Genomic DNA, 11,458 nt, shown 5'->3' with positions numbered 1-11,458 from the left:
TGATACTAAAATAATTTCGTTTGCTGGCAACCTACTTTAAAAAATAGTTAATACAAACTAAAAACTTGCCACTTTCCTATCAACAAGTGTGAGGAAATGTCAATGCAAGGAGCGTTTATGAAGTTTCTCGTAAATGTTCTCTTAAGGACTTTGCCTTTTTTTCATCCCTCTAAAATGCGAAAGCGATGAGGCCTACATTGAGACAACTGATATGAAATTTCTTTACCAAACCCACTCATTGTGCTTTGCTAAGATAATGCGATATAAAAATTGGGCGTGATGAGATTTTTGAGATGCACCCAGCTGCAGCAACAATGTTAATCCAATGACACAGAATAAGTGCGCATGTAGTTGTGAAGTGCCAAACGACACTTATTTCTACGCTACTCTATTGCCTTTTTTCTTCAAAGAAAGAAACCGAGATTTCGATGGGTATGAACTGTTCTGGAAGAACGCTGAAAACCACGCGGCGGACGCAGAACTGATTGCCCAAGCCTAGCCAGTCGAAGACTGCGTGGAGCTATCAGGGTGAGGGTGCAGAGCCACGGTTTAGCGATTGTCGCCATGGCGACGGCTTAGAAACAGAGAGATAAGAGCGGCCTTTGGCGGGGTGCATCAGGATGTTCCATCAGTGCTCACTGCCGCGGGCGTGCGTGTCGAACGATGCCGCCTGGAAGTAGTACGCTGTACACGCTGGTCGGGTTTTCTCCGGAGCTCGATTGGAGGCCCCTGAGCTTTTGCAAGCCGCTGGCCCCGAACAGAGTGTGCGCCGCCTGCGGACTAGTGCGAAAGAAGACCGTGTTCCTACCATGCGTCCATGTACTGTGCGAATCTTGCTACGAGCACAGCACGCAGGAAGGCTCGCACGTCTGTCTGCTGGACGGCTACGAGTGCCAGCAAGAGGACGTCGAGTGGAGGGACTGCCCTGCAGATGAGATACTTCGAAGGGAGGTAAGCCAGGTGGAAAAATAAGTCAGAAAAAATGTCTGTAGGTTTTATTACTCGCTTCGTTGGAAGTTCGGAGCTTTGAGACATAACGTGGAAAGCACGCGACTTCTGTGTCACTAAAAATGGGACAAGTGACTCGTTTGGTCGTATGTGAGCGTAACCTCTAAGCCGTTTCGCACTTATTACTTTAGAGTACAGCCGAAGCTGCTTGAAAAGCAACACGGAAGTGAGTGCCGTTACGGAGAGCTTGCGCATTCTACCAATTTTAGCTGCGCGCTGAGTTGCGCATGCGCCTTTGACAACTGTTGCGCTTCTAAGAGCAGAGTTACTCCCGCATTCTCGCATGTGTCAGTTCAGCAACCATTATCACGCTTCGGTGCTTTTGCTCCGATTAAAATCCCGCGAAAATGTTTCGTAATCTTTGTGCCAGCTTTGCGGGCGGCGGTAGATATAACAATATTGTCTTGCACCTCGCGCGCATTGCGCAGTGCGTATGCAGTGAACGTCAGTGTATCAGATTTAGAAACGACGAGGGTTGCATGTGTCTGTGAACTCTGTGATCAAAAGAGAGATGTTTGCGGCAAACGAACCGCATGAGCGAAGCTTGAGAGGGGGCGTTTCTCTCGGCACTGAATGGCGATAACTGCGAACTACGCATGCCGATAAGTAATCTGGCTGCCTAGAGCGATGCGTATTCCGATATGCATGATAACGGCAATGCGTTATGCGATGTATGACAAAATAACGGCTCATCTTGAACTTTTGCATCGAATCACACTTTCATTGCTTTCAATGTTTCAGCTCAGAAAGGCGAAAAGCGATAGCCTCATTAGCTGCCTAGGCGAATAGCGCTGTCTTTCGCAATTTCAATAAGGGAAAGAACAATGGTGAACATTTATAGCCGGGGCAGACGCACGTCATGATAAATACGTCTGCCGCGTGACTCTTTTGATGTACAGGTGCGGCCATAGTAATACGGCGGACAGGAACGCTGCCAAAATTACGAAGAACTGGTTATGGGCGCTACATAGCTGTACCGTTTGGAACTATCTTCACTTGGGAGCGCAGACAGGGCTCGAGTGGGACGGACCCGCATTTTGCCGCATGCCTACCATCACCTCTTAACTGATATTCAGGTGACAGCAGCCGGTACTTCGTCGCTTCCATCAAAGAGCGGCTCACGCTGGGAACGGGCGCAGGACTGCCGTCTGGCACTGCGAGTTATCTAGCCCGCTCAGTGCCATCGCTTCCACGACGCTAAACTCAGCCCTACATCTAAACTGAATACATTTGGAGAAAGGCAATTACTGGCGGTGTTGCCCGAAAGAGCTCAGCCCCTTTCGAACACTGATAACTCCAGGGTTGCTGCCAAGAGGGGGCCACGGCGGCGGGCACTATCGCTGCGCGTGGAGAGCGAGTCGCTCTTTTCTGGCTGTTGTAGGTGGCGCTTATATGCGGTTTCTTTTGCAGAGCCTTCATGTGCTTTGTTTCTTCTAGTTTCGCCGCCTTTCGCGTGCTCCGAATTACTCTGGCCGCACCTCTACATGGTCGTCCACTCTTAGTACGAACAGGGCCCACAGTGGCCGCACATCGAAGCGAAGCGATGCATGCAGGCGCACAAGAGTCTCGAGGCGGTGCTTTGTGTCGTCTGCTACGTGGCGGCAGCACGATACAGGCTGCTCAAACGCTCTAGCAGGCGACACCAAGCCCCGCCTCCCGGCCTCTGTCTGCTTGCGTCACCGGATGAACCAGCAATTTTCTAAGAAATTTTCTAGCAATGCTCTCCGCCATTAGATCCCCCAGGAGGAGTTAAAATGATGTATTGAAGTAAAATAGATATTTTCGTGAAGTGTGATATTTCCTGCAGTAGGTCAAATTTGCAACTTCCCAATCGGGGTGGATTGCTTTGAGGGGTGAATAAGATATGGGGGGGGGGGTCACTTCTTTGTGTCTTCCTCTTACCGCTATGGGCTCCTCTGAATGACCGCTTAAAGGTGCACTAAAGAGGAATCTGAAATCGTCTTTTTTTGCCGCATGAACTCCATCTACACTCTCTGAGTTCTTAGAAACTTCGAATTATTGTCCTGTGTGGCTGACTTCAATAATTTAAGTCGGATCAAACGTCTCGGCTGCCGCCTTTTTTTTTATACCAACCTTTGAAAAGAGGAGTTAGCCAACGCGTCGAGTTCCTTTAGTCAGTCATGTGGCGGCTTTGCTTTCGCTTTTATATTGTTTTTGAGGTTTCCGCGAATAAATAGTTTCAATCAGAGGCTACATAGCTGCTAATTAGGCCCGCGGAAATAAAAATACGCGTGGACTCTTTGCTTTCGCCGACCACTACGTATCACTCCGCCGACGGCAGAGCGGCAAGCCGTCACGCGACTGGCTGAAAGGTACTCCACGCGTTGGCTGACTCCTCCTTTTTTCGTAGGGTAAATTAAAAAAAAATGGCGGAACCGCGACGTTTAATTCGACTTATTATTGAAATAGATCGCACAGGGCAGTAATTCGAAGTTTCTTAGAATGCTCAGAGCATGCAGATCAAATTCCGGCGGTAAAAAGACGAGTTCAGAATCCACTCTAGTGCACGTTTAATTCTTGCTTGCCAGCCTTGCACCCCCAAGTTTTTTCTTTACACCTTCGCTTAAGTTTTTAGGAACATAATTTACGTGGGTCCAAGTAAAGTAAATGTGCAGGAATGTACTTTCTCGCTCAAATGCGTGACAGAACCTCCACGTGCCTTTCACGATTGCGTTTAACCCCAGCTGAACCGAGCAGTGGCGAAGTCTGGAGTTTGCCGAAGCTGTTGCTGGTCTAAATGGCTCAAAAGGAAACGAGAAACTTTCTGTTTCTGAACACTGAAAATGATCCGTAAATGCCATAAAGGAAAGGCTGCACACCTACAGTGTACTCAAAGTGCATCGAAATACCCCATAACTCCACAACGTGTAAGCTACTCAGAACTCACTGGTAAGGAGGAAAGAGAAAATAGGTAATACGCGCTCATTGTTTGCGAGATTAACGACGTTGTTCAGCCGCTCGTGAGACTGCATCTGGACTCAGTCAAGAGCTTGGGAAATGGCGGATTGGAGGCAGATATAAAAGGATAACACCTGGTAAAAACATTTACGTGGTTTAATTGAACAATAACCAGCAATAGCAATTCGCTATTCTATGATCCTATTTTGTGCGCTTGCATGGTTCGAGATTAAGGCATCCAGCTTCCCGTCGTCCGGCAGTTTGCTGCATGCATGTATTTATATGATGATAATCTCCTCATAATCGTCCTAAACATTCCGTAGTGAAATTGCGCGAGTTACATTGAATTCAGATAATTCATTGGTAGCATATTCATTATTCCGTGCCCCTTTTCCTAAATTTCACTTCACGCGACAGACCTGAAGCCATATTAGCAAAGTAGGTGGTGGAGCCGTTCTGAAGTTCCGCACTCAATCCTCAGGATGAAATACATAACAGCGAGCGGAACACATTTGTGTGCACCTATTAGCAGCACTATCTCCTGTCTGACGCACTCATCCGAGATCATTCAAAGTGTAAAAAAAAATCAGTACTATCATAGCAATGTTAACCCAGTACTTCCCACCCGTATGTAACATTCCTATACTCTATCGTTTAAGGTAAGAAATGAAATGGAAAAATACTGACGCCTTTATTCTTGCAGGTGGCGTGCTGGAACAAGCAGTATGGCTGCGAAACTGTGATCGCAGCTTCGGAGATATCCCGTCATTTCCAGCAGGACTGTGGACACCACTCTGTATCGTGCCCCAAGTGCTCTACCAGGATTCTATGCAGTGACGTAGGCTCGCATCTGAGATCAGACTGCTTGTCGCCTGGGAGGCGTGCTGAAATGGAAGACCCAGTACCACTCGGCTGCAAGGAGGACAAAGCGTGTTTCGAATCTTTCCGAGAGTCGTTTGAAAAACAGGCGAAAGAAATGAGGGAACTTCTTCAGCGAATGGTCGTTGGTAACGCCATGCACGATGACAGGATCAACGGAATATGTCAGGGCATAAACGCCGTGAAAGAAATTCTGGAACAAGAACTGGTGGCTCACAGACAGCAAACTCAAGACATGTTTAATGAGAAGATACGTGACCTCACCGTCTTTAAACAGGAAGCGGAAAAGATTTGGGACGCACAGGGCACTCAGATTAACGTTGTTTCAGCAAGCATCAACAGCCTTGAAAAAACGCTGAGAGATGAAGTTGTCAAAGCGACGAGCGGGACTGGAGACCATATGACACAGACTGTGACTGTCATGAAAGCTGAATTGAAGGAAAATAACGACAAGGCTCTCGACAAAATCAAAGAAGTCTTGCGTCACACTCAACTCTTGGTAGCGGTGTCCAACTTCACTGTACCAGGTGTTCGAGCACTCCAAGAAAAAGCTTTAAAGGATGTCTGGGCGGAATATAAGAGCGAGCAGGTCTACCTGCGAGGGTACCGCTTAACGCCTGGAATCCAACTCAGAAAAGACGGTGAATCTCTGAAGCTTTGCGCGTTGATGACCCTTTGCAAAGGTGACCTGGACGACTCTGTTACCTGGCCATTCCAGCACAAAGTTAGGCTGAGCATTGTGCACCCAAAAGACGGTTCGAAACGGGAGTACGAAGGGGAGCCAAAGCCTTGCATGGAATATTTCCAGAAGCCCACGCAGCTGCGTAACAGAGGTGTTTACTTCAATACTAACTCGCTCAGCCTCAGTGATCTTCTGAATAGCGGCTACGTTGAAAGCGACAATCTTCTGGTTCAGTTCGAGTTGCTGCCTTGACTTGAACTTGAGTAAGCACAGTAGCCACTCAGTTTATGAGCATGCACCACTGTTTAAAGTGTGTTGCTTGTGACTTGATAATCTAAATATCAATATCTCGTAAACTATGTATAAACTGGAAACATTTTGATTTCTCTTCTCTCATGCTACTGATTTTTGAGAAAAATAGAAATATGGTGCAGCTATTCTAGTGCGTTGGCACTGTCGCACTAACTTCTCTAAAGTTGTCTAGGTGACTATGGTAGAATGATATTGGGGCAAGACTTCCTCAATTTTACTCCTTGCAGAGGCGGCTCCAGTTGATTGGCGGCTCCGTTCCTCTATTCAAATTTCGTGCTGTCTAAAGAATATTTGAAATTTTCTCGTATGCGAATGCTGACTATTGTATTGCAGTGTATCGCAAAGCATGTGTCAAGAAAATAAAAATTTACGGATGATCACACGGCTTGCTGGAGCGAATTTCTGAGAGAAATAGGATTTTTAAATTTGCATTTATTCCTTTCGCACGTAGGAGAAATAATTTCCCTTACGTCCGGCGCAGTGTGTTTGGGTCAAGGGGCGTTTAGCTGTTTCCCAGCAATGCTTATGAACTTTAAAAAAGATATCGTGGCGGTTGCTTTTGATTGTTTATATGAATTCTACCTGCGCAAACACGTCCGTTCATGGTAAAAGCAAACGAGGGACTGGTTTCTGACCTGTGATGGCGTTAATGTGGTCACGCGCGAGATTTGTTCGCATGATGCTGTCAGTCAATACCGGCGGGACGCAATGACGTGAGGCCGCCAGCGCTTTTCCAGTGCACTCGCGAACTTTTGGAACATCCCTTCCGCTGTACCGTCCCCTCTTACATGTGTTTGCTTTGGCAGCTATAGCTGCCCATCTTCCCCCTTCCCCGGCACACCGTGGCTCTTTGATCCTCCACATGACGAGCGGTCAGCAGTCATTTCACACCCCCACTCCCCTTCCGTACGACGTCTTCACTTTGTACTATCCGCAAGGAATGAAACGCGAACAAGACAACTGGGCACGAAACGCCAAATAAGAATATTTTATGCAGGGGAATCTATGTTCTTTAAACTTCGGAGGCACAAATAATCTTCTTGAGAAGTGTTATCAACCTCGCTTGCATTTCGTCTCTAGGAGCTAATACTATGGTGTTTTATGGCGTCACCTCAGTTTCCTTGTTCGCGTTTCATTAACTGCTGATAGTACACGTAATCATCCTCATCTCGCTCCACCCGAGGTGATTCCCTCCCCCTCTCCTGCACTATCAGAATCACTATCACCTCGCATTACAGGGCTAGCCACCAGAACAGCGCCTTTCCTTCTCCCCCGCGCTCACTTCAACGCTGAAGCGTTCACATCTCGGTGGAGACGCGATGATTTTGCGGAATGGCACATCTACTGCCGTCGCAGTGAAATATACTGCACGCGGTGTTCTTAGATACCTATTTCTCTCGGAATCCGGAAAAAGCGCCAGTATCGATTTATTGTTTTATGGAAAGCAGCCATGGGAATTATTTCAGCTACTAGCAGTGCGCTCAAGTAAATAAAGCGTAGGCACGTGCCCCCTCTCTTTATGATTGAAATGTTCATTCTCCTTGGAGGTAGTCACGTATGATTGCGGATGGGAGAGCCAACGCGCTCATCGGAGAGTGTCGGACGCTGGCCCCACAACTGCAAAGCAAAGCGCCAACTTTGGTCTCTATACTTACGACGGCGCCCGCCGGCCGCCACTGCGTTTCTATCTTTTTAGCTTTCATAATTTTGCTGCATTAACTGCTTCAAGTTCCGACTTTGAGTAGCTACTTACCTGAAAGAGCTTCCCTATGAACAAGTATACCACCCTTTTGGTGGTTTAGGGCTTAAAATACCAGATACGGACCCATGCCATCGAGAGCTGTTATAGCTTTTCATACCTACCGACAGCAAACATCTGAGAGTTGGTTAGTTACAGGAGTTGAGGTACAGGCTAGTTGGGTGATCAACATTCATCAACATTGGGTGTTTGATGAAACTGCTCAGTAAAACACTCTCCGGGGCATGTTGGTTCATAGCTGGCAAGAATAAAAGCGCAACAAGACGACACAAAGAAGGAGGAAAAACGACAGGACAGGCGCCTGTCCTGTCGTTTTTCCTCCTTCTTTGTGTCGTCTTGTTGCGCTTATATTCTTGCCAGTGATGAAACTGCGCAAGGGCGAGGTCGTAGACAGAAAAGGGCAGGTAACTTAGTTTATTTCAAAACAGATGTTAAAACACATGTTTTAGTTCAACACTCTCAAACTTCTTTCGGGAATAACGCGTATACTAAGTAGGAGCTCAAATAAAAAAAAGCACGATAATTAACACTTTATATGAAAGTACTATCTGCGCATTTGTACTTGAATGCGTAGCGCAACTATGAATTGGTAAATAAACCTTGAAAAAAATTGGCAGCGGTTTCACTCTGGTTAAACCTGGAGGGTTACGAAAGCAACGAGGAGAGAGAGAGAGAGAGGCGATGGAGAGCGCGCGGCAGCGGCCCCGGCACGCTAGCTATGCGCCGCTACTGGGCATGCGCAACTAGCGAGCGCTGCGGCGGCACCTCTTTGTCCCCCGCGCAGCGACGGCGGCGGCGCGCCAGCTATGCGCCATGTGACGTCACTGCTCCTCGCGCATGCGCAGTATGGCTTTTCGTCAGCTCCGCGAAATGGCTCGGCGACTCGCGTAGTGTTGCTTTTGCAACAAAAGAGGGCGTCAGCGCTGGGGGCAGTGCTTTTGGAGCTTCAGCGTGGATTGTTGTCCACTGCACGCTCACCTTTACCTCATGATAGTGATGCTAAGGAAGGCAGATTAGGTCGTCTTAAAAGACAGGTAAAAAAACGTTTCTCAAATTGTAAGGCAATTGTGGACCTTTGGACGTAGGGACCGAGAAAAATTCGCTTTGAATTGCTTAAAACAGACTATTCCGTCCAAAACGGAAAACTTGGCGAGTTACTGAATGCTTTGCATTTTGCACAGTGCGAAAAAGGGAGGAAATACGCACACACCGCCTTTCGTGTGTGCGCGTGTTTCCTGCTTAGCCCTCGTTTTTACGCAATGTTCAAAATGCACTTCTAGCGGGGCTGCGTCCGAATTAAAAAAAAAAGTTTGATTCTCTGGCCTGCAGAAATCAGTTTTGTTGGCATTCTAATATCTTACTGACATTCTAAAAGAGGTGAGTTATAACTAGTGAGCTAAACTGGAGTTTTTCTTTAAACGAGTATAAACACCTAACTTTGAGTTGCGTGTCTTCTTCTTTATACTGAGCGTAAAGCATGATTATCCACGGAATACCACGTGGTGTCCTCCGAGGAATAAAAAATATATATTCCAATTTCTTTCTCGTGCTTTTTCGGTTTCAAAAGCTGAACAATAGCTGTGACGTAATCACTGCTTATTCACATATAGTTATTCCGGCTCTTGAGGAAGGCTGGCTTCAGCACTATAGTGAGTTACACCGACGAAGCAGCGATTATATCAGTTTTTTCATGCCTCAAGTGATCTAAAACGTCTGTTTGACGTCACAGCTAGGTATCGTGACAGCCGTCGTTTGCCGATGTATTTACAGTATTGGGACGATTTGTTGTGCTCCGGGGTTTAGTCCATTTCGAACTTAAGCTTCCCGGAACTTAAAGCATTGAGTAAGCCGTTCTTTCTTAATGGACTACACAGCTAGAGAAGAACTAGCATGTTGAACTGGCGTTGCGAATCGGTTGTTTCAGAAAAATCCACTTTCGGCCCAATGATTAGTGATCATAGGACGACATGTGACCAGACAGACTTCTCGTCGTAGGGCCATTCGTTTGTATGATGGGCAACTATGTTTTCCTTCCACTTGGTCGCCTCGACGTCTTTTGTGTTGAGATTGCTCTGATACTGCTTGCTTTGTATTTTATCACCAGGGAGTATACTAGGAATAATACTTCAACCCTATAAACACACCATAATTAAGAAAAACGAGTATTTACTTCTGTAACATATCATCCCACTGCTTGCTAGGCAGTTTTAATGTTTATATTTCGCGGGCGGCAAAAGATAACTGATTAAAATCATGGCACAACACAAAGTAGTCTACTACGCGTGTATGCAGCCCTTTTTATTTGGCTCTCGGAACTTCCGAGTTTGCGCACCAAAACAAAATCACTGCCCAGAAGACGGGTCCTGCGAGCACTACTCTTAATCACTTCCTTCTGGGTTAAAAAGAACCAAATTTCTGCAAGCCAAACTTTGGTTTCAGATCCTTTGTCGGCCGTTTCTTGTCGGTCTAGTAGCAGTCTACTTGCTCAGAGTGAGCAGAATACCTCAAACATTACTGTGAAATGGGCCAGGCCGGGCTCGGGCTGGGCTTCACTCCGGGATTCACGGGCCGGGCCGGGACCGCTAGTGCAATAATTTAGCGGGCCTGGACCGGGCCCGGGCTTGAAGCCGCTGGCCTGGGCCGCGCTCGGGCTTCAGGTCTCGGGCCCGGGCCGGGCTTGGGCCTCGGATTGAGGCCCGTGCAGTGCTCTAGTTGGCACCACGAGCAGTAAACCACCAATAAGCTCTGTCCCACTTCCAGGACCAAGTGCAGTTCATAACAGTATGGTATTTTACGCCACAACTGAGACGGAAATCATTGCTGCATTCCAGAAGCTGAAAAATTCTCAATCACAGGATGTGAACGACGTTTAGATTGCCCCAGTGAAATATATCCTAGACATGTTTGTACCTGTCCTGAATAAGGTATACAATTTAGCTCTGGAGTGCAGCAGTTTTCCCAAGAACATGCAGATTGCAAAGGTGGTAGCCCTACATAAAGTAGGTGATAAAAATGCCATAAATTTCTATTGTCCCATCTCCGTACTACCCATGTTTTAAAAAGGATTGCAAAAAATAATGCACACGTGCCTTTACAATTTCTTAAACAAATTCTCACTTATCTCGCCGCACCAATATGGCTTCCTGAAAGGCAAATCTACAGAATTTGCACTATGAACAGAAAAAGAATTTATTATTGGCTCTTTTGAGTACAAAGAACTTGTACTAGGACTGTATATTGATTTCACGAAAGCATTTGACTGCGTCTATCATGTAATCTTATTGTCTAAGCTGCAGCATTACGGAATACGCGGTAGTGCAAATCGTCTCCTCCCCTCATATCCTGAAAACAGGTGCCCGTATGTCACCCAGACTTCGCGCACTTAAACGTGGGAAGCTCCCAGACACCCTTAGAGCGCGTGGGGGTAGCGGTCTCGGACTCAAAGGAGATGCCCTCGACTCAGCGTGGCAAACTCAGCGGAGACCAGCTACCAAGTGACAAGAGGTTTTTGGGCGTTCGGTGCCCAGCTTTCGCTGGTCGCAAGCCAGAGAATGGGTCGGAGCCAAAGGTTCACAAAACAAAACCAAAACAAAGTTTATACAGCGATGAGACGATACAGAGGATTTCACAATCATTAGTACAGACACATACAAAGTGATCAACAAAACAATGCAACTCGTGCAAAGTTTAACTCGAGAGAGAGAAAACAATACAAAGGCAATATTGCACCTAAAGTGCACTAAAACAAGAGACAAAGGTAAACAAACAAAACACAATTTGTTCACCGGGCACTGCGGCAGCCCGACTACCAGAGTTCCACGACGATGCCGTCCCGCAGACTGGCGAACGTTGCCTCGTTGGTCCGTGGCTGGCCGAGTGGTGTTTTCCCCGGGAGTCGA

At 46.9% G+C, this 11,458-nt stretch overlaps 1 protein-coding gene across 1 annotated transcript; it reads left to right on the top strand.

The window, feature by feature from the left end:
- The first annotated feature begins 628 nt into the window (after positions 1-628).
- LOC149329452 (TNF receptor-associated factor 6-like) lies at positions 629-6,185 on the top strand. The gene is made up of 2 exons (XM_089562230.1): positions 629-951; positions 4,631-6,185. Exons 1-2 carry the CDS (start codon positions 664-666, stop codon positions 5,738-5,740), a joined length of 1,398 nt encoding a protein of 465 aa, XP_089418356.1. The 5' UTR covers positions 629-663; the 3' UTR covers positions 5,741-6,185.
- Positions 6,186-11,458: the final 5,273 nt, after the last annotated feature.

Source organism: Amblyomma mixtum, chromosome 9 (genome assembly GCF_055824585.1).
Source record: "Amblyomma mixtum isolate Tamu chromosome 9, ASM5582458v1, whole genome shotgun sequence".
NCBI lineage: Eukaryota > Metazoa > Arthropoda > Arachnida > Ixodida > Ixodidae > Amblyomma > Amblyomma mixtum.
Note: the sequence above shows the minus strand (reverse complement) of the source record. Positions and strands in the feature narration are given on the sequence as shown.